The sequence below is a fragment of the Carcharodon carcharias genome, chromosome 12 (genome assembly GCF_017639515.1).
Source record: "Carcharodon carcharias isolate sCarCar2 chromosome 12, sCarCar2.pri, whole genome shotgun sequence".
NCBI lineage: Eukaryota > Metazoa > Chordata > Chondrichthyes > Lamniformes > Lamnidae > Carcharodon > Carcharodon carcharias.
Window position 1 is genome coordinate 80,708,471 of NC_054478.1, and position 23,910 is coordinate 80,732,380.

The following is a 23,910-nucleotide window of genomic DNA, read 5'->3' on the forward strand; positions in this document are numbered from 1 at the left end:
ACATCATCTGAGAATAGTTTAAGCTTGGCTTGATTGTTAATTCCCTCAACTGAGTCATGAGGTTTTGGCTCTAACTCCCACTCTAGGCAGGTAAAGAGAGTTGGGGTACAGATTAGTCTTGATCTAACTGAAAGGCAGAAAAGGCTCAATTGAAATAAATCACCTACCCTAGCCTCAAACAGAAATTGGACATAAAATGGAAACAAAGGAAGTTTTTTTTTCTACTCCTAAGACTAATGCTACATATAATTCTTGAATTATGCAGTTTAAAATTGATTCAATGTGGCAGATTGTTTTAATGTATAGAGGAATCATTTCCCTGTATTATTTGTCTGTTAAGGACAGGAAGGGGATTAATTTAAACAGCTCTGTTTTCTCCTCTCACCACCAATCCATAAACAGAAATCTGTTTTGATTTTGATTTCCCCCTTTATAAGTGAGGGGATATTTCACAACGCCTCAGTTTTGGTGTGATCCAATTTCTATTAATAACCCCACAGCAAAATCAAGGTAGGGTAAACCCAAGAGGGGTTAGTTTATTTGCACACACTCTGCACAAGAGGAGAGTTGCAACATAGCCTCCTTTTCACTCGTACAATAAAAGAGGAGGGATAGAGAAAGAAAGATTTTACATGGCAAAGACCACAGAATAAAAAAATATTGTTTCAAGTGAGTCCAGAGTCAAAGCCCAATGGTGTATTCCTTCACAGAGGTCAGCAGACTGAAGACAGATGCTGGATAATTCACTTTTCCAGTCAAGATAACTTCCATTATGAGATAGGCATGTTGAGATGAATTAGTTTTATAGGCGCTGGTACAGAAGCTCAAGTAGAAACACTGCAGATGGGGTGGTGGGGTGGTTGGGGGGGGGGGGGGGGGGGGGGGGGGGGGGGGGGGGGCCGCGGGTGGTGGCAGCTATTCAAACCTGACAGAGCCCTTTTCCTGAGCTGCTGCATGCTGGATGGAAGATGGCAGAACTGACTGGCAGTACAGCAAGGCAGTATTACAGGTTCCTCCAACTAGGGGGTCAGGTCACAAGCCTCCTACCTCTCCATTTTGGCTTTAACAAAGGATGTATATTCCTTTATCTGGATACTTGAGATTGTTAATGTTCCAACCATTAAGAATTTCAAAGGAGGTTGGAGAGTCCTTTGGCCCAGCAGACTGGCAGATTCTGGTAGCTTAGGAAATGTAGCTGGCCTTCATATAATTCCCTTTGAATTTGATCTCTACAGCCACAGGGGCCGTCAGCATTTCTTCAGAGATAATGAGATATGTATTTGACAGTCTACTTCAATGTTACATGAGAAGATGTGCTTTTCTGTTGTAAAAATAATGTATTAATTTTGTATAATTCAAACTATGTAAGAAGTGGGCCTAATGCTGGTTTCAAGCATGCACATTGCATGATTCCAGGATACCCTAACCTATTTGACAAGTGACATTCTCCCAGTGCCAATGAGCACGCACACACTACATACCATTTTTACCTTTCAGTGCTACTTTTAATATGTTGAACAATCCAATTTCTAGGTCCCTCTGTCTGGAATCACATGAATTAAGGCCACTTAATTCATACATAACATCACATGGAGTTAGGGGTAATATATTATTTTGGATAGAGGATTGGCTAACTAACAGAAAGCAGAGAATCGGGATAAATTGTTTTTTTTTCCTGGATGGCAAGCTGTAACTAGTGGGCTGCCACAGGGTTCGGTCCTTGGGCCCCAACTGTTTAAAATCTATATTAATGACTTGGATTCAGGGACAGAAGGTACTATAGCTAAATTTGCAGATGACACCAAAATAGGTGGGAAAGTAAGTTGCAAGGAAGAAATAAGAAATTTACAAATGGATATGGACTGGTTAGGTGAATGGGCGAAAATTTGGCGGATGAAGTTTAATGTGGATAAGTGTGAGGTTATCCATTTTGGTCGGAAGAATAAAATGGTGACTTATTATTCAAATGGAGAGAAACTTCAGAATGCTTCAGTGCAGAGGGATCTGGGTGTCCTTGTGCATGAATCACTGAAAGCTAGTATGCAGATACAGCAGGTAATAAGGAAGGCAAATGGAATTTTGGCATTTATTGCTAAAGGAATAGAATACAAAAATAGGGAAGTGTTGTTGCAACTGTACAAGGCATTGGTGAGACCGCACCTGGAGTACTGTGCACAATTTTGGTCCCCTTACTTGAGGAAGGATGTAGTTGCATTGGAGGCGGTTCAGGGGAGGTTCACTAGATTGATTCCAGAGATGCGGGGCTTGTCATATGAGGAGAGATTAAGCAATTTAGTCCAATACTCACTAGAGTTTAGAGGAATTAGAGGAGATCTAATTGAGGTATATAAAGAGCTAAAGGGGATAGACAAAGTAGACATGGAGCAGATGTTTCCCCTTGTGGGGCATTCTAGAATGAGAGGCCATAGTTTTAGGCTAAGGGATGGTCGATTTAAATCAGAGATGAGGAGGAATTACTTTTCTCAAAGGGTTGTGAATCTGTGGAATTCACTACCTCAGAGTGCAGTGGATGCCAGGACACTGAATAAATTTAAGGAGGAGATAGACAGATTTTTAATTAGTAATGGGTTGAAAGGTTATGGGGAGAGGGCGGGAAATTGGAGTTGAGGCCAAAATGAGATCAGCCATGATCATATTGAATGTTGGGGCAGGCTCGAGGGGCTGAATTGCCTACTCCTGCTCCTAGTTCTTATGTCCTTATATTCTTATGTAATTTCAATCAAAGGATATCTGAACTTAGAGCAGCATTCAAGGAACTGCACTTCAGTCTTAATGGGGAAAATTTGATAGAAGAGGGGAAAATAAAAATCAGTTACAAATGCAATTGCATTTTGTCTTCAAAATATGATATATAAAGAAATAAAATGTTTCAAAAACTATGAAATGTAATTGTTCATCATTGAGGTTTGAATGGATAATGTATTTTAATTTTCTGCCATTTTTTTGAAGTGTTTATATATTTTTCCTTCCTTCAGGTGTTCCTCCACCATGGTCACTGACTGAGAGGAAGGGTGAGGGTGAGCATACATCTGTTCCCAGTTTCTGCCAATGCAAAATTATTCCAACCAATAGTAGGCGCTCTAGAGCTACCCAGCAAGACATGCTTGTTTCCATTATTCTAATGTGGACTTCCTCTCCTGTGTGAGATGTTTCCTAATTTCACAGCTATTACTGGGAATTCTGACAAGGGAAATTGTGAACATGAATCTATTTCCTTTCACTCGTAATAGAGCATGTTGAAGCATTACTATTTCCCATGTAAAAACACATCTTAAAACCCATTGCTCTTTTACCTTTTTAATCATTTTTATTCCTTAATGATGCTTAAATTGGCTCGAGTCAATCTATATGTATCAATTCAGTCGCTGTTTGATCATCAGCAGTAACCAAGCATACTACTGGTTCAATCCATTCAGTTCTTTCTTTATCCCTCAGATTAAACAATGACAGTGTTGTTGTGCAACCAATTACTACTTATTACACTGCTTCTGTATTGTCAAGGATCAAATTAAATATCATAAAACAATAGTCTTGAAATTACACTTGCAGATTATTAACTCTTCAGGCTAGCATTGGGCCCAATTTTAGCTCTGTGCAAGTGAATGGGTTTTAGTGAGTTAAAATCTCAACCACAATGTCACAATTTTCCAACAACAATTTGCATGTATGTAAAATTATAAAAACATAGAGCACAGAAGATGATTACATAGCCCATTGTGCTTGTGTTAGCTTTTGAAAGCACAAGTGTGCTTAGTCCCACATTCTGCTTTTTGTCCATGATCCTGTAAATCGCACATCTTGAAGGACCTGTCCCTTTAAAATTAACCACCTTATCAACTTTAACTACAGAGTCTTTAACATAGTAATGCACCCTAAGGCATTTCACAGCAGCGTTATTAACCAAAATTTGACACAGAGCCACAAAAGGAAATATCAGGATAGCTTAGTCAAACAGGTAAATTTTAATAACAACAGGGGCTCAATGTTGAAATGCATCAGATTGCTGTATTTGCATGGTAGGTACAAATTAAAATTGTCACAGAAATTTAAGTCTTGACTATTCCCATCTAAGTACTCTTAACAACTTGCTAATTCTTAATTATTGTTAAACAACCTCTCTGGCTCTGAAAATTAACTGTTGTAAGTGTGGAGTCCCATTTCTTCAGGGTTTAATTGTTGTTGGAAATTTAACAATTGTCAAACTTTTAATTTTTAAAAAAAATTCCTTTCTGTCTCTTTTTTCCTCTTAATCCAATCTATTTTCCCTTTTTTAAATCTCTTTCTGTGCCTGATATAGTATTGAAATCACCCACTCTAATTTATACTTCCTTCTCAGCATTTGCACTGTTAGTTTCACAATCCTTCAATCTTTAAGATATACATAGTTCCCTTGCCCTGTTTACTTGGGTCCCAGATACAAGGTTTTCATCATTGCAACCACAGTAACTTGACACCCAAGCAAATGAAGTTAAATATGCAAGGGCAAATCTAACTAATGGCAAAGGCCCTTAGTTACCCCATTACAACAAAATTTGGCCCAATGTCTCCCCCTTTGGCTTTGTGTCACTTTAGGGTGCTATATAAATGCAAGTTCAGGGTACCATATATGTCATAGCACTCCAATTTGTATTCATTAATGAGGCTCCCATGAGAGTTTGCCACTAATACTAATGGTACTAAATAGGGGAATTAGTGGGAATGCAGTGGGAAATGGTGTTGCTCTATTTTAAATATTCTCCTGCTCTTTTCCTGCCAATTAGAGTTAATATTCTTCCTAGTCTGTATTTTTCACCAGAGGACCTTTCAAAGGTGTTATACCACAGCATTCCAACACTACCTGGGTTTCTGTGTCACACAAGCTGATTTAATAAGTGTTGAAATTATTCATATAAATCAGCTCAATTTTGTTTCTAGCCTCTTAAAATCCAAGGACCTGATTCCAGTTTGTTGAGACCTGCACAAAATTGATTTTTTTTTTGGAGTACAAAGGCTTGACACAATTCTAAAGTGTTAATTGAATACATCCAGTTCTGTTGCATAATTCTTCACTGATCAGTTTGACTCCTTATGTGACAACTATGATATGGCCAGATTTTAGAGGGCAAGAGATGATAAATTATTTAAAACCGAGGTATAGAAGGTTTCACAACAGACTGTAGAATCAAAGAGTTGCTGAATTGTTTTAATGAATTACATTTTCAAAATCAGTGGAGTTGCTTTCCAGTTAGGATCCCATAATTTCTTTAATTTTCAAAAGGATGTTAATACTGATTTTTTTTTCACTTTCTTGTTTTCAGTTTTTTTGACAGATCCTTGCCTTGATGACTTTGTTCTGATGCACTGCATTTTTATGCCACACAGCCAGCTTTTCCCAGCTGTAATGGCTCAATATCCTTTTCTTGTGTTCCTTCAAAATGCATCCTCATTCTTCAGGTACCCTTCCCACAGTTATAACACTAATTGTTCAAAATAGAGTACTTTGCAGGATTTTAAAAAAAATATTGATAACAGTCATAGTTATTACTCAGATGGTTGATTGAGACATTAAATTTTCAGAAAAGAATAAGAATTACAGGTGCACAAAATATCTGTATGAGCCTTTGATTCTGACAATTATGTACAAGCTCTCAACATAATTGCAGCACCAAAAATAGACCTCAGTGTTAGTGTTAACCAGTTCCACACCAGAGTTATTTAGCAACTCAGGTCTCGAGAATCTGTTTTCTATGTTATCTATTTGAAATCCAAGAGCAGGTTTCTTCCTGCTGATTGGTGACCAATCAAGAACATATAGTTCCTACCAGGTGAGCATTGTCATTATTTTTCCTTATTTCTCACCATGTATTCTAGTTTTCTTAACATAAGACTGATTATTTTTTGTTTTATTTTGTCTTCTAGGAAGAAAGGCAAATAAGTAAGATGCATTTATGTTTATAATACTCAGAATTCAAATGTTATCTCTTATGCTTTTTTAAAAATCTGTTCAATGATGACAATGATAATTCACCAGAGATTTTGGCCCCAGTCAGATGTTATTGGATCTAAGTTGATGGTTTTCCAAACATTCTTTACAGATTATGTGACTTTCCTTAACACATGTGTACTTACCATGCAGAAGCAATGCAAGGCACAGAACAGGAAAAAATGGACTATGCTCTCAATAACAAGAGACGGGTCATCCGCCTTGTCTTACACTGGGCAAATGTATATGCAGATCTCTTACAAGAGGAAGACATTGCAATAGCATTTCTTGAAGTGAGTGCTGTAACCTGAGACAAATACAGCCACAAAATTCATATTATAATTGTACCAGATTCCATTTCTGATTGAAAAGTGAATAAACTTGGATGCAAAATTTTATTTATTAGGACTTTCACAATAGCTAACAACATTCATAATTTTGTCTCCAGTATTTTGATTAATTGGGGAAACAATATTAAATTCTACATACAAATCCAGCACCAATCATTTACACCAGGGTTGGGGGGGGGGGGGAGGGGGGATAGGGAAGGTTATAATTTACACATCTGTGGTACACTGAGGTAGCTGCACATTGAAAAGTGTAAATGCCTTCAAACAGGTCCAATTTTCCCTAGTGATGTGTCTAAAACGTGATTTGTGGGTTTACACTTTTCAGGAGAAAGTTGAAAGCTGCTGGAGTTATTTAGAGAGGTAGGGTACTTCTTGGAGAGGTCCAGGAACACCTTTGAGAGACGTCAAGTACCCTTTGGAGTTGTTGAAAGTAAATATGAATGTGTGTAAAAAGTGGATAAACTCATTGGAACTGTCAAGGCATTTAAATCTCCTGGCCTTTGTTTTTAAAATGCAGACTTTTAAAAAAAATTAATCAGTGCTTGCTGTTTCACTCTGTCTATTGACATAAGCCTGAGGGCTATCATTATTGTATGCTGCATAACTGATTTCACAATCTATCATTATCACAGCGGGGTGCCTGTCATATCGAAGTTTGACAGCTCCAAATGGTTATAAAGTCTTTGATGTCGGGGCTATGAATAAAAATGCTTGTTTTTGGAAGAGATTAAATTGTTGACGGAATATAAATGTAGTGAGTGGGATTTTAATCAGAGCTTTTTTTTAATATAGTGAAGTCATCAATAGACACTTAGAATTTTTTTTCATCTCTGCATGGGTCCAGAGGTCTGCCGGTGGTAGATACTGAGTGAGTTGGCATGGAGGGTGTATGGGCAAAGAATGATGGATGGGGGGCTTTGGTTGGCATGAGAAGGCATTGGGGCTATGAAGGCCCATGGGGGTGGATAGAGGGGCATAATGTGGCATGGGTGTGAGAAGCCATGGGGGGGTGGGTGGGGGGCATGAGCTGGTATACGTGGGCACAGGAAATGTGAGGGAGTGTGAGGGGTGAAGGCAGTTTTTTTTGTTTTAGTGCTTTATTCACAGCTGGGTCAAAGTGCTGGAGCACCAAGGCTGGCCATTTAGGCAGCTCACCTCCGCGCTGGTTCCAGGGGCAATGGATCTGACCCCTGTCCCTGGAATAAAATTGGACCACCTGGGGCGCTTTCTCCCAAGGCAGGTTTGCAGTGCTGGGAATTTTCCCGATTCTGCGCTCCTGACTCGGGAGTGAAAATTCAGAGTATAATTGCAGAAGTGTGCAGTTAAAGTTGTTTATTAAAGGAAAGCCCAGAAAGTCTCTACATAGACATACATGTTTTTAAAGAATCTTTTGGCTACTTTCTTGTCTTTATTAGACAACTTTCATGCTCCCTAACAGCTGACATCAACAGAGGCACAAAGGTAGCCATAAGCTACCCTCCTGACCTTACACCCAACCGCACATTCTATAAATATCTTTATTTCAGAGTTTTAAATTCTTTCTTTTCTCTTTCTCTCTCTCTATCTATAAACTTGGAATTCTGTAATGGTAGAAGTGTATGTGAATTAGTCATAGTACCTACAAGATAAACTGTGATATGTTGGATTTGGATTTGTTTTCCAGATTAATCCCAGATACTGTGTGTGTGTCAATGTTTAGTGAGGAGGGGGGTAAAAATATAGCTAACTGAATTGTAAAGAATCTGGTTAGCCATTGCCTTTAAAAACAATCTGAAGGAATGAAAATACTGTTCAAGGAAAACTAACCAGTTTAACACTAGATGGTGCACGTGTGTCAGCTGTGGGACAAACCTTACTCCAGTTACAATCTGTAACTTTGACTTCTTTAAAAGCAAGGGTGCAGACAAAGACGTACCCGTTGAATTACACTGCAGACTCCATATTTGTACAAGTCAGTAACATATCAGAGTTACCACTTTGGAGCACAGTCCAATATATGTTCTGAATGATATGTAACAATATTTATTCTTTGTCAGCAAGTAATGTTGTGACAGATGGCAACAAATGGCAGATGCCAAACACGTTATTTTATGAGGGGTGATGTTCTCTTGTGATTTGATGAACAATGATTTACTTTCTTTTTGTAAAACAGGGTACATAAAAGCTTGGACATAAGTAAAATTCTCACCTCACAATAGCACAGTGCATTTTCATAGAACACAGTCATCATTTTTGTACGATGCTTTACTTTGGAGAGCAATAAGTAGTGAAAGGAACATTTTTGAAGTCAGATATTCTTTCATCTGCTTGAAATAAAAGTAGATAGTTAAAATGAAACATTTTTTAGAATAATCTTTGCATTAATTTCATGATTTTATGCTATTTAGAAGAAAATGAAGCCACCTTCCCATAAGCAACATAAAAAAATCACTGCACTATATTAATATAATTTTGGACAGTAATCAATCCTTTCTTCCAGAATATTGAATTAAGCTATTAGACAACATGGTTAGTGGCTGGAGCATTTCAATAAATAATATTGCCGTCAAATTGTGGAACAATGACATTGCAATAACCTAAATGGTGCTTATTGCCAAAAGAATGGAATAAGATCTACTTTCTCTTCACTTTCCAATGATGCTTACTGAAAATTACAAACACAAAGTTATAGGTTTAACACTTTAACAGCAATTCTCTGATTTTGCAGGAGTTCTATGTGTCCGTGTCAGATGACTCAAGAATGATTCCTGCTCTGAAGGAACAGATCCCAGAATTAGAGAAACTGGTAAAACAGAAGTAAGTACTTTTTTTCCAATTATTCATAATTAGCAAAGCTTGTGTTTTATATACTTGAAATAATTCAAACTTTTGAACTTTAAACTTCAAAAACACAAATATTTATAGAAGCTTTTTTATTTATTTGAGTTTTGACAGAATGATTATGGTTTCCAAAAGCAATTGTGAAAAAAACAACTAACTTACTTCAAAATTAACATTGCCAGGCCTGCATTTTTCCATCAGATTTTCTGCCCCAACCACCTTGGCCATTCTCTTTCTTACACATTCTGTGGAATTTTGCTCTAAGATGTGAAGGGATGGCACCAGCTTGCTCTTGTCCATAGATTTTCTATGGGGAGAATTTTCTCCCTGTTGGGCGGGCTGGTTGGGAGCGGGCGTGGAGCTGATTGCTGCCCGTGAGCGGCTGCGCGCCGCCATTTTACATTGGTGGGCCAATTAAGGCCCGCCCAGTGTGATGCGCACCTGGTAGCACTTAGCACTACCTGTGCAGGCGGTGGGAGGAGGGCAAGTCGGGGCCTGCGCTCTTTCACGCATGCATGCGAATGAGCGCAGAAATTTCCCTGAGGCACGAAGCTGTCTCAGGGAAATTAAGTTGAATTTGAAACTTCAAAATAAAGAAAGTTAAAAATCATTTACACATGTCCCCTCATGTGACAGCACCACGTGAGCTGGGACATGCTTATCAAATGTTTAAAACATATTTATTAGTTTAATAAGTCCATCATCTGCCTGTGGATGAGGTTTCATGAAAAATGCAAAGGCCGTCTGGACTCTTCGCCTGCCTGCCAACCTTAAGGTTGGATGGGCAGCCCTGACAATTACTTCAAATGGTTTATTAATGACCTTAACAGGCCTTTGCCAGTTCAGCAGGCACGCAGCCGACTCTGGTGTGCACCCGCCGAATGAAAGATCGGAATGACACGCGGTGACTTCGGGACACACGCCAAAAGAGAGAATTCTGCCCTTTGGGTTTTTGCACAGCAAATTCTTGTCAGCTAACCAATGTATTGAGCTGGGAGAACAAACCAAAGAATTGGATTACACAATCATTAATGAGCTATGCAGAGCCTAAACCAGGAGCTGTCAATTAGAACAATGTTAAATCAGGTATAGAAGGCAATTTGGAAACAGGGATAAACCATTTAGTCCCATGAGCTTTTCCTCCCATGAATCATTCAATGAGACCAAAGCTATTTTTCAGCCCAACTCCAATAAGAGTCAATCAACCTCCGTTGTAAAATTTACAATTGATCTAGCATCAATTGCCATTGCGGGAGCAACTTCCAAACTTTTACCGCCCTTTTGTGTGAAGAAATGTTTCCTAATTTCACTCCTGAAAGGTATGGCCCTGAATTTTAGTCTATTTCCCCTAGTTCCAGACTCCTAACTAGGGGAAATATGGTAAATTGCAAGAAACTATAATTTCCACTTAATATCTTGAAAACCTTGATCAAATCATCACGTAACCTTCTAAATTACAAGAAATACAACCTTAGTTTATTTAATCTCTCCCCATAGATTAACCATTGGAGTCTAAGTATCATTCTATTAAATCTATGCTGCAAGTATATCCTTCCTAAGACCTGGTGCCCAGAACTGTTTGCAGTACTGCAGATGTGGTGTAGCCACGATTTTGTATTGCTGAAGCATGGCCTTGACCCCCTTGCGCTTTATTCTTCTAGATTTAAAGATGAAAAAAGAAAGACTTCTATTTATATAGAACCTTTCATGACCACTGGATGTCTCAAAGCACTTTACAGCAAATGAATTATTATTTCTTTGAAGTGTCGTCACTGTTGTAATGTAGGGGACACAGCAGCCAGTTTGTGCAGAGCAAACTCTCTCAAACAGCAATGTGGTAATGACCAGATAATCTGCTTTTCTGATGTTGATAGAGGGATAAATATTGATTAGGACACCAGGGATAACTATTCTGCTGTTGCCAAGGAATCTCGTAGATCCAGCTGAGAAGGCAGATGGGGCTTTGGTTTAACTTATCTGAAAATCAGCATTCAGTTAGCTCTTTTGATTATTTTCTGTACCTGTTCATAACATTTTAATGATCTGTGTACCTGCATCCCCAAGTTTCTTTGAACCTTCACTGTTTCTAGCTTTACACCATCTGAAAGTACTCTGCTCTATACTTTTTAGATCCAAAGTGGATGGCCTTGCATTTGCCTACATTTGGCACAGTTCTGTCCATTGACTGACTTGATCTATCAATACTGCTTCGTAATGTTACACTTCCATCCACATTGTTTACAATGCAGCCTATCTTTGTGTCATCAGCAAATTTGGACATTGGTTTTCTATCCCATCAACTAAGTTTTTAATGAATGCAGTGAATAGTTGAGGCCCCAATACAAATCTTTGCAGGGTGTTACAGGTCACATCCTACCAATTAGAGTACCTGTCCATTATTCTGCTTATTCTCTTTCTGCTCAGATGATTCCCCAACCAAGTCAATAATTTGCCTTCAACTCCATGGGTTTCAACTTTGGTTAACAGCCTCTTATGATGGACTTTATCAAATGCCTTCTGGAATTCCACATAAATAACATGGATTGACACTCCTCTGTCCTCTAGTCAAGTCAAAAAATTCTATCAGATTCACCAGGCCTTAGCCTTTAAAAATCCATGCTGGCTCTCCCTGAACAGCTGAAAATTTTAAAGATGTTCATTCGTGCTATCTTTATTTATACACTCTTCCTGAAAACAGATGTTTGGCTAACTGGTCTATAATTCCCGACTTCCCTCTGTCACCATTCTTAAATAGTGGAGCTATATGCACGGCTTTCCAGTCTAAAGAAACAGTTTCTACAGGAATGGAGTGCGATGTGGTTGAAGACAACGTCCACGATTTCTGTAATTTATCCCCATAAAAATGACTGATATTTAGTTAAAAGGTTCAGCTTTTTAACTATCAGTGCTTTGGGGTTTATTCTGATGCTCAACATACAAACGCAATCAGAATGAAACCGGGCCTGGGGCTTTGTCAACTGTGTTGTCCGATACTACAGCTGGTAACAACATGGTGGTTTCCCGCACTGAATTCAACTCTGTCAGCACACTTGCTGACTTACACAGCACCATTCTCGCTGAATTTGCTGGACTCCGCTCGGAACTGCGTTCCTCTGTTGCTACAGTACAAGCCTCCGTCCCCTCCTTCAATCAAAGGCTGTGGGATGTTGAACAATCAGCGCCTGACTCGAGTGACAAAATTGCGGCTTTGGAGACCCGCTTCACCCAGCTGGAAGCCCAAAATACTGAATTGTTGACGAAGGTGGATGACCTGGAGAATCGCAGCAGGAGACTAAATTCAAGGATCCTGTCGGTGCCTGAGGGTGCGGAACAGGGAATCCCTACAACTTTTACTGAGGCACTTCTTTTGGAGGCTTTCGGCAAGGAGAGTTTTGATTCTCTGCCGGCAGTGGATCAAGCCCATTGCTGTCTGGGGTTGTGACCGCAGCATGGCGACACCCCAAGGCCAATAATACTAAAACTGCATCACTATCAAGTGAAGGACAAATTATGCATCTGCCTAGAGAAAAGGGTCAACTATACTTCTGTAGAAGCAAAATATTCATCTACCCTGACCTCAGAGTGGATCTAGCTCAGTGTCATGGAGAATACAAGTCTGTTAAAGCCCAACTCTGTGAAGCTGGATTTAAATATGGGCTTCTCCACTCTGCTCACCTGTGTGTAACATTCAATGGCGTGAATAAAATTTTCAACATGCCGCAAGAAGCTTCAACCTTTCTCAAGGGCACAATTGTACCTTCCTTTAATAAGTCAGTGTGACTTCACCCAGGACAAAATGGTACTCAATGCTTAACTATGCACAATGGTTTTGTTACATGATAAGTTTTGTTGGTTATATCAGTCTCTTTGTATCTTATGTCCAAACTGCATTAATCGCGGGAAGTTTTACATAAACTCTATGGGTGTTTTTTTTTTACCTTTTACAATACGTGCAATTGAGTTCTTTGAGAATTGAATCTTTTTATATTCTCCCTGGGAAGAATGGGGGGGGTGGGGGGGTGTTGTGCAGGGGTGGGCAGGAGCGAGCACAAAACTGATCGACGCCGCCGTTGTACTTGGGTGAGCCAATTAATGCCCACACAGTGTGACGTGCGCCCGGAAGCGCTGTGCACTCCCTGTGCGGGTGGTGAGGGGGATTCCCTGAGTTGGGGCCTGCACTCTTTTGAGCATGCGCATGAAAGAGCACAGAAATCTCCCTGAGGCACAGAGGTGCCTCAGGGAGATTAGTTTAAGCTGTGGAAAGTTTAATAAAGGTAGAAAAAAATTTTAAGGACATGTCCCCTCATGTGAAACAGTCACATGAGCTGGGACATGTCCATTAATTTTTTCAAAAATTTTTATTTAATTAACAAACCCTTCATGAAACCTCATCCTGCGCATGGATGAGGTTTCATGAAAAATGCGAAGGCCGCCTGGGCTCTTTGCCTGCCCACCAACCTTAAGATTGGACGGGCAGCTTTCTTAACAACTTTAATTCATTTAATAATGGCCTTAATAGGCCTTTGACAGTTTGGTGGACGCGTGGCCGATGCGGATGCGTGCCCGCCGAACTGATAATCTAAATGATGCACAGTGACATTGGGACGTACACCTGACATCACTGCATGTCATTTTACACGTGGGTGAGCGGGCCCCACTCCCACTCGCCAATGGGAGAATTCAGCCCCCTCTCTTGTTGAGTACTGCATTACAAAACTGTTCCTTCTGGACAGATTCTGCAGCTTGTTTAGCAATTCTTTTGTTTGGGATATTTGATTGTATATTGCTTCAATGTAGGCTGTCTTTTCAAGACACGTTGGTAAGATAGGTATGAATAGTATACTAGCTGTGAGGGGTAGCATTTGCCTTGTGTGGGGAAGTGATGTAAACTTTTCTTTCCTTCTTACCCCTTACCCCCCCCCCCCCACTCTATTTTTTCTCCCTTCCCTCCTCCTTTTTAAAGTCTTTTTCTAGTTCTTTTCCAAATATACATATATACTTTCCTCCTGGTTATTTTTTAACATTCTTCAGGTGGATAGCTCTGGTTCAAAAATATTTAATCTTTTATTTGTAATGGTTAACCTATGGGGGCCAAATATTTTGATGCACTTTTATTATCATAATGTCCACTAATATTAAGGCCTCACAGGGTAGTTGACCAATCCATTTTATCACCTGGAATGTGAAAGTTCTAAATCACCCAGTTAAAAGAAATAAAGTTCTCGCTCATTGACATCATTTGAAAGTGGACATTGCCTTCCTGCAGGGAACTCACTCACGTACATTTGACCATTTTCGAATGCTGAAGGGTTAGTTGGGCAGATGTTTCATTCTAATTGTCATAGGCCTGAATCTTCTGGTCGGCGAGTGGGGGTGGGCCCTGCTTACTGACATGTAAAATGATGCACGGTGACGTCGGGCATGCGTCCCGGCATCACCGCATGTCATTCCGATCCTCAGTTCGGTGGGCGCGCAGCAGTGTCGGCTGCACGACCACCAAACTGTCAAAGGCCTATTAAGGCCATTATTAAACTAATTGAGGTACTTGTCTGGCCTGCCGTCCAACCTTAAGGTTGGGGGCAGATGAAGAGCTCAGGCGGCCTTCATGTTTTTCATGGAACCTCATCCACGGGCGGAATGCGGTTTCATGAAGGGTTTATAAGTTTAATAAAAGTTTTTATTAAAATTCATTGATATGTCCCAGCTCTTGTGACACTGTCACATGAGGAGACGTGTCTGAATTTTTTTTTATTCTTTTATTCAACTTTTCATAATCAAAGTAATCTCCATGAGGCAACTCTGTGCCTCAGGGAGATTTCTGTGCACTATCGCGTGCATGAGTGAAAGAGCGCAGGGCCCGGTTCTCCCTCCTCCCCCCCACCCACACAGGTAGCGCTGAGCGCTTCCGGGTGCGCATCACACTGACCGGGCCTTAATCGGCCCACCCACGCAAAATGACGGCGCACAGCCAATCATGGCAATGATCAGCTATGCTCCCACTCCCAAACAGCCTGCCCGACAGGGAGAAAATTCTCTCCATAGTAAAGTTAGAGGTGCGGCAATTCCAATCCATAAAGGCATTCCCTTTGTTCACTCTCAGGTTAGGCCTGACCCTAATGGGCACTGTTATAGTTATAGTACAAGACATACTTTTTAACTGTCCATTGATGCTAGCTAATGTATCTGGGATGATCACTGTTTCATTTCAAATTTCTTATTTTCCATACCTGATTTAGGCTCATATTGCTTAGTTCTTGGAGGAGACTCTAACTGTGTTCTTAACCCAACTTTAAATCACTCAGCCACAAAATATGTTCCAATATCAAAATCAGCCTCAGCCATCAGGTCTTTTCTGGATACACATGGATTGGTAGACTCATGGGGCAGAATTTTGTCCTTGGCATGCGGGACTGGCAGGGGCGGTGTGGAAGCCGATCGCAGCCCACGATCAGCAGCGCACCGCAATTTTACGCGGGTGGCCAATTAAGGCCTACCCAGCGTGTTACGCAAGCGGCAGTGCTGAGCACTGCCTGTGCCAGTGGGGGGAGCAGGGCAAGCCCACAATCTGTGCATGCGCATGAAAGAGTGCTGAATAATCTCTCTGAGGTAGCTCCATGCCTCAGGGAGATTAACAATATATTGAAAAAGTTATAAACAGCAGAAAAAATTAATGAAACATGTCCACTCATGTGATCAGGGACATGTTTTAAATTAAAAATTAAAGTTATTGATTTATTTGTATTTGATTTTGGAAACCTCATTCCGCTCGTGGATGAGGTTTCAAAAAATGCAAAAGCCGCTTGGCCTTTTCGCTTGACCGTCAACTGTTAGGTTGAACGGGCAGTGAAAAATTCAGCACAATCGTTAACTTAATGGCCTTAATAGGCCTTTTAATTGTCAGTGGGCGCGCGTTGACGTCGGCATGCTTGGCTGATGTCAAAGCGTTTTATTTCACACTCAGGCATGTCGGGCGCGTGCCCGCACACTGAGCGAAAATCCTGCCCATGGTGGTATTACTCCCTTTTCTCTCCTGTTCACCACACCTACTCACATATTGACTTTTTTCCCTGACAAGAGGCCATTCCCATTTATTCAGTCTTTCACGTGCAATAGTTTTGTGATCGCTGATCATGCCCCCTTAGTTTCAGCAAAACAATTCCATGACCAACCTGTTTCTCGTCCACCACGGCATCTCGATTCTCTTCTTATGGCAGATCCGGGTTTTACTAAATTTATACCCTCACAAATAGTTACTTGTATAGAACTTAATATTGCTCCTGATATCTCCTTTGCTACCATCTGGAAGAGTATGAAGGTTTACCTACGTGGACAAATAATTTCATGTACTGCTCAAATTAACAAACGCAATACCTCAAAATTGCCTAAATTGATTGACCAGATTCTCTTAGTGGACCAGCAGAATGCTATTGCACCTACCCCAATATTATACAAACAGCATCGGCTCTACAGACTGAATTTGATCTTCTTTCTATTAAACAAACAGAAAAGCTTATACTTAGATCAGGTGGTACATTTTATGAACATGGTGAAAGAACTGGTAGACTCCTGGCTCACCAGCTTCGCCAGTCTGCTCCCTCTCAACTTATTACTGAAATCACCGCTCCAACAGGGTCAACCACCACCGATCATCAGGAGACCAATGATCAATTCAAATCTTTTTATCCCATTCTCTATACCTCAGACTCCATTTTAGATCCTGGTTTATTTCACAATTTTTTTGATTATATTGGCATCCCATCTCTAACATCTGACTCAATGAATGTGTTAAAAGTACCTCTTTCCCAAAATGAAACACTAAAGGCAATTAAATCCATACAAAGTAATAAGGCACCAGAATGGATTTACAGCAGAATTTTATTTTAAAATTTCTCATCACAACTTTCCCCATTACTATTGTCTCTGTTTTCTTTTTCTCTAAAACGCTCCCTCCTTTTAAAGATGCGCAAGGCATCTCTAAAAAAAAAAATAGATAAAGCGGGATAAGAATCCTTTGCATTGCAGTTCATATCAGCCAATTTCCCTTTTAAATGCAGATGTCAAAATACTAGCTAAAGCCTGAGCCCACCACCTTGAACCTGACCTTCCATCTATTTTCTCTCCTGACCAGACAGGTTTTAGACAGAATGCAATATTTCTCTAATTTAAGGCGCCTTTTCGATATTATTTATATGCATTCAACTACTCCTCTCTGCAAGGTTCTTAAAACTATGGATGCAGAAAAGGCTTTTGATAGAGTGGAATGGGACTTCACTCTTCAAAAATTTGGATTCAGACCCATTCTTATAAAATGGATAAAACTATTGTATTCCTCACCAGTTACTTCAGTGCATACAAGTAATATCCATGCTAAACTCTTTAACCCCCATCAAAGTACCAGGCGGGGCTGCCCCTTTCCCCCTACTTTTAATGATTGCTATTGAGCCCCTGGCAATTTTACCTGTGAAGATATACAGGGTGTTGTATGGGGTGAAGTAGTGCAGAACCTCACCCTATATTCTGATAACCTGCTTCCTTACATCTCTGATCCGGCCTCATCTCTCTCACACATTTTCCCTATTCTTGAGCAATTTGGCCTTATTTCAGGTTTTAAAATTAATTTGCAAAGGAGCGCAATTTTTCATATTATTATTGCAAAAAGTTATTTTCTCCCTTCCCTCCCCTTCAAGGTCTCAGTAAACAGTTTTAAATATTTAGGAATTTTAATTATTCGATCCCTTGGAGACCATCTTAAGCTCAACTTTGACCCTTTGTTGCAATGTATGAAGCAGGACTTAGCATGATGGTCTAGCTTCCCCCTTTCTTTAATTGGTTGTATAAATTCTGTAAAGATTAAAATTTTGCCAAAATTTCTATACTTATTTCAGTGCATTCCATTGTTTAGACCCAAGCTTTTTTTTGTTATAATAGACCAATTAATTTCACCCTTTATTTGGAATAAGAAAACACCCAGAATTCATAAGATTTTTCTACAAAGACCAAAGCATTTAGGTGGTTTGGCAGTGCCAAGCTCTCATTTTTATTATTGGTCTGCTAACATTTGTAATATTTCTTTTTGGCTTCATTCGGTCTTGGCTAGTTTAGCGTGGGTGTAATTGGAGGCAGCCTCCTGTCATTCCACACCTCTGCCTGCTCTGTTGTGCTCCTCCATTCCTTTCTCAATGAGTCACTTTTCTTCAAACCCTATTGTTAGACGGTCACTTAAGGTTTTGACCCAGTTCAGAACGCACTCTGGGCTACAATCTCTCGCTTTATGCAGCCCTGTTGATGCAAACCATTTATTTCTGCCTTCATTAGGAAATTCTGCCTTTCAAGTCTGGCACGCGAGAGGCATCAAAACCCTTACTAACTTATACATTGATAATATTTTTGCTTCTTTTGACTCTCTCTCAGAAATATGATCTGCCCTACACACACTTCTCTCGCTACTTACAAATCAGAGATTTTGTGTGCAAACAAATTGCTCAGTTTCCTTTATGTGCCCCCAAATCACCAACTGTCACTGATAGATATTATATTACAACTAAATCCTTTTGTTAGGCAGTTCATTTCCAAATTGTGTTCTCTAATTTTTTCACCACACTGCCCTTTGCTTTCTACATTAAAAACTTTTTGGGAGCAAGATTTTGATTCAGACTTATCAGAAGATAGCTGGAAGTCTATTCTCTCTCATGTACATTCCTCATCTGAATGTGCAAAGACGTAGGTTGCTACAATTTAAAATCTTACATTGTGTCAATCTATCCAAAGTTAAATTGTCTAAGACTTATTCAAATTTTGATCCAACCTGTGATAAATGTCACATTGCCCCAGCCCCTTTAATTCATATGTACTGGTTGTGTCCTAAATGGGATTTGTTTTGGACAAAAACTTTTACATCATTCTCACATAATTTTAGTAGAAACATTGAACCTTCTCCTATTACAACACTTTTTGGAGTGCAATGAAATGGCATCCCTCTTACAAAAATTCAGACTGATGCACTCGCCTTTTCAATATTATTGGCTAGACGCATTATTCTATTAAATTGGAAACAGTCAAGCCCACCTTCTTTTATTAAATGGATATGTGATCTTATGCAGAATCTTAAACTTGAGAAAATAAAGTATACTATAAAAGGTTCCACTGATGGATTTTATGTAGCTTGGCAATCTTGCTTAGATTACTTTGAGGAACTACAGCTCTCTACTTTCATATAACTGACCCTAATTAGGTTGTATGAATTATATCATGTGAAACTATATCTGACCTATGATTGTTGTTGATTTTCTTATTATTTATTTTTGGGGGGGGCTGGGGAGGGTGTATTTTTTCTTTTTTCCTTCTTCTTCCTACTTATCTTTTCCTTTCCTTTTCTTTCTCTTCCAAGTGTTAGGGTATTAAGTTATGCTGTACTGTAAGCTATTTTGTGTACTGTTACTCATTATGATTGTTGTTAAAACTTAATAAACATAAATAAAAAAATAAGAAACCATTCTTAAATCAAGAGAACTTTGAAAGATTATATTTAGGGTATCCATAATGTTCTCACCTACTTCCTTTAAAACCCAGAGATGGAAACCATCTGGCCCTGGTTATTTGTCAGTCTTTCATGCCATTAGTTTCTCCATTATAGTCGAGAGGAGAGAAATATGTATTAAGGAAGAGCAATTTTTGTTAAAAATCTCCAACAGTTATTAAAAGCTGAAAGAATAAGATACCACACTTGTTTAAGCTAATTTTCAGTGTCAGAGAGATTGTTTGGCAATAATTAAGTTGTTGAAAGGGTACTTAACGCTTGAACAGATGAGCTCTAAACTTGTCAGGTAAATTTTGTCTGTATTTAAGGCAAGTACAGGAGCTCCACACTGGTCAATATATTTGAACCAAGAATCAGGCGTCAGGAAGCTCATGGAAGAAAGTTGCATCTCAGCAACTTCCAGATTTAATTGCATCTGTACAGTCACTGGAAATTGTTGATCAATTTACACGAAAATAATAGCAAGCACTGTTAGTCTCATCATTATTTTTACTGCAAAAGCTTTAATAGGAAAGCCATGAGTGAACTGAAAATAGTGGTTCCAATCATATGCTGAGCTAAACATCCAAAAGAATATTTTCTACAGGCTGAAGCAGTTTTGCTTTCTTGACATATGGAGACATTTATCATTAAGGTATCTGTTGTAAAGGCTTTGGCTCAGCAACTGTTGAAAATTATCGTAAACCCAATAAGTGTGAACCATAGAGCTGCAGAGTGAGCATCAATACTTTTTGTGTCAGTTGGGCCTTCAGTCATCATTATAATGACAGCATTTTAAACTCAATTAAGACATTGGGTTGGAGCACTTGCACTTCTTATGTGTAATTTGATCAGTTTGAAACCATAATTGGGGTAGATAGCAATATCTTGATACATTTTTTTAAGAAAAGCAGGTTCATTGTAGTTCCTGACTGTCAGAAAAAAGTTACAATACAACTGGAATATTGAATTACAAAATGCAGAGGGAGCTTATTTTATTCATCGCAACTATCACAGGCGTTTTTTGGGTTATCATTCCTTTGTTAATATTAGTATTTACAGCATTGGAGATCTGAGATTTGCCCTCCTTATAATATATACCACATCTAGAAATAACACTTTAGCAAGACCCAATAAATAAACAAATAGCAGATCAAGGAATATCAAGTCACCACATTTAAGTTTTGATCTAATATTGGCAACAGTAACTTCCTAGGCTAATATGTAATATGAATTTTACTGAAAATTCATATGCCTACTTTATGCACGGATGTACCTTGTCAGTAGAAGTGCATTCCATCTAAAGAAACTATGCTGACTCACATTTCTTGACACTAAACATTTGCCATTGCCAGCCATGCTTTATGCCAGAGTGATTTAAATGGCTTAAGTGTTCAAACACTCCTTTATGGGCCAATAGCATTGTTTTGATCCCTACTGCCCTTGGCCACTGGTTGGCAGCCCCAGGAAAAAGCCATTAAGAGTGACTATATAGCGTGTATTTGTACGAAAAAGTGTGCAGTTTAATTATTTAAATGTGGATCTGACTTAATGCCATAGAAACCATCATCTGATTTGAATGAAGCAAAACCACTTCCTGAAGCAGTTCTGGGCAAGTTGTCAATAGGCAACCTGGAGGTTAACTGATTTGTGCAAAATGATTGAAATCTATTTGTTTAAACAGTAAGACTGCATTTCTAGTCTCATATTTTCCTGGTATATTACAATTTAATGGTAATGAGGTTCATTAAAATCTTCATCGGTATTATGCAACCTTCTCATGCAGACTGTTAATGAGTTATTAAAGTACAACACTGTTGGAAATTGTACAGTTCTGATTGCTGAAAATAAGGCTAAAAATTATGTTATGCTTTTATATCAAGATATGGAGAATGCAGTCAAGGTTTGGACTTGCAGGACTGTACACACAACATGTAGCCTTTGTAACAAAAACAGAAAATGCTGGCAAAACTAAGCAAGTCCAACAGCATCTGTGGAGAGAAAAACAGTTAATGTTTCGAGTTTGTATGACTCTTCTTCAGAGCTGAAGAAGAGTCATACTGACTCGAAATGTTAATTCTGTTTTTCTGTGGCCAAGGTAATAATTGCAACATCTTCTACAACTGACCGCATCCAAGAAGCCAGCTAACCTAAATCGGCCGCAATGTTTAAAATCTACACTGCAAGGACAATCAAAGGACACTTAACTTTATATTATTTTACCTTTTGTTATTGGAGTCTAACTCCCCTTATTTCTGATAGTGAGCGTGTGTCCTAATGACTGCATGAGGGACAAATGCTTCTGCAACCAATTAGGAAAGCAAAGCTAGGGTACGAAAAGAATTTGGCAGGAAAAATCAAAGAAAACCCAAAGATGTTTTACTAGTACATTAAGAGGATAACTAAGGAAAGGGTAGGGCCAATCAGAAATGTACATGATACCTTGTGTGTTGATGCTGAAGATGTGAGCAGGGTTGTCAATGAGCACTTTGTCTCTTTCTTCACTAAGGAGAGGGATGATGCAGACATTCTAATTAAAGGGGAAGAGTGTGAAATATTAGATACAATAAGCATAATGAGAGAGCAAGTACTGGAGGGACTGGCACCCTTGAAGATAGATAATTCACCAGGGTCGGATGGATTGTATCCCAGATTGTTAAAGAAAACCAGAGAGGAAAAAGCAGATGTTCTGAGGACTATTTTCCAATCCTCACTAGATACAGGTGAGGTACCAGAGGATTGGAGGTATGCAAATATTGTACCAATATTTAAAAAGGGTGCAAGGGGTAGGCCAGAAAATTATAGGCTGGTCAGTCTGACTTCTGTGGTGAGCAAATCGTTGGAAACAATTCTTAGAGACAGGATATACTGTCACTTAGAAAGGCACAGATTGATCAGGGATAGTCAGCATGGTTTTGTTAGGGGAAGATTGTGTCTTACTAACTTAATAGAATTGTTTGAGGGAGTAGCAAGGAGGATTGATGAGGGTAGTGCAGTGGATGTTGTCTACCTGGATTTTAGTAATACATTTGACAAGGTCCCAGATGGCAGACTGGTCAGTAAAGTGAGATCCCATGGGATACAGAGGAAGGTGGTGAGTTGGATCCAAAATTAGCTCAGTGACAGCAATGTTTTTGAGTGGAAAGCAGTTTCCAGTGGCTTTCCACAGGGTTCAGTGTTGGGATCCTTGCCATCTGTCGTATATATTTATGATTTGGACTTAAATATGGGAGGCATGATTGGGAAATTTGCAGATGACACAAAAATTGGCCGTGTAGTTGATAGTGAAGAGGATAGCTGTTGTCTCCAGAATTATATCAATGGTTTGAGTGAGTGGGCAGAAAAGTGGGAAATGGAATTCAATTCAGAGAAGTGTGAGGTAATGCATTTGGAGAGGGCAAACAAAGCAAGGGAATACTCAATAAATGGGAGGATATTGAGAGGTTTGAGGAAGTGAGAGACCCTGGATGCATGTCCACAGGTCCCTGAAGTTGGCAGGACAGTTAGATAAGGTGGTAAAGATAGCAAATGGAATGCATTTATTGGATTAGTTATTGAGTACAAAAGCAGGGATGTAATGCAGGAATGGTATAAAACACTGGTTAGGCCCCAGCTGGAATTTTGTGCACAGTTCTGGTCACTACATTACAGGAAGGACGTAATTGCTCTGAAGAGAGTACAGAGGAGATTTACAAGAATGTTGCCAAGGCTTGAAAATTGCAGCAATGAAGAAAGATTGGATTGGCTAGGGCTGTTTTCCTTTGAACAGAGGAAGCTGAGGGGTGACCTAATTGAGGTGTACAGAATTATGAGGGGCCTAGATAGGGTAGACAGTAAAGACTTGTTTCCCCTATCTGGGCATCAGTTACCAGATTTAAGGTGATTGGTAGAAGGATTAGAAGGGACATGAGGAAAAACTTTAGCATCCAGAGGGTGGTGAGCATCTGGAATTCACTGCCTAAATTGGTGGTTGAGGCTGAAGCGCTCAACTTATTTAAAAGTTACCTAGACCTGCACCTGAAGTGCTGTAACCTGCAAGGCTACGGACCAGGTGCTGGAAAATGGGATTAAAAATGAGTGGCTAGCTTTTTTCTTTTTATGGCTGATGCAGATGTGATGGGCTGAATGGCATCTTTCTGTGCCTTAACTTGTTTATGATTCTATAACTGTGGAGGTTGAATAGCAGGGAGGGAGCCAGTTCATTCCTTCTCATTGATTGTAACAACTGGGAAAAGTTGAGC

The 23,910-nt window shown here is 39.5% G+C and overlaps 1 protein-coding gene across 2 annotated transcripts in view; it reads left to right on the forward strand.

Moving 5' to 3' along the window:
* rapgef4a (Rap guanine nucleotide exchange factor 4a) overlaps positions 1-23,910 on the forward strand; it is a 336,945-nt gene that overhangs the window by 236,729 nt on the left and 76,306 nt on the right. For both annotated transcript variants that reach the window (XM_041201514.1, XM_041201515.1), the window contains 4 exons: positions 2,997-3,038; positions 5,319-5,409; positions 6,126-6,276; positions 9,041-9,129. In XM_041201514.1, the coding sequence (XP_041057448.1) occupies positions 2,997-3,038; positions 5,319-5,409; positions 6,126-6,276; positions 9,041-9,129 (373 nt within the window). The remainder of the gene's footprint in view (positions 1-2,996; positions 3,039-5,318; positions 5,410-6,125; positions 6,277-9,040; positions 9,130-23,910) is intronic.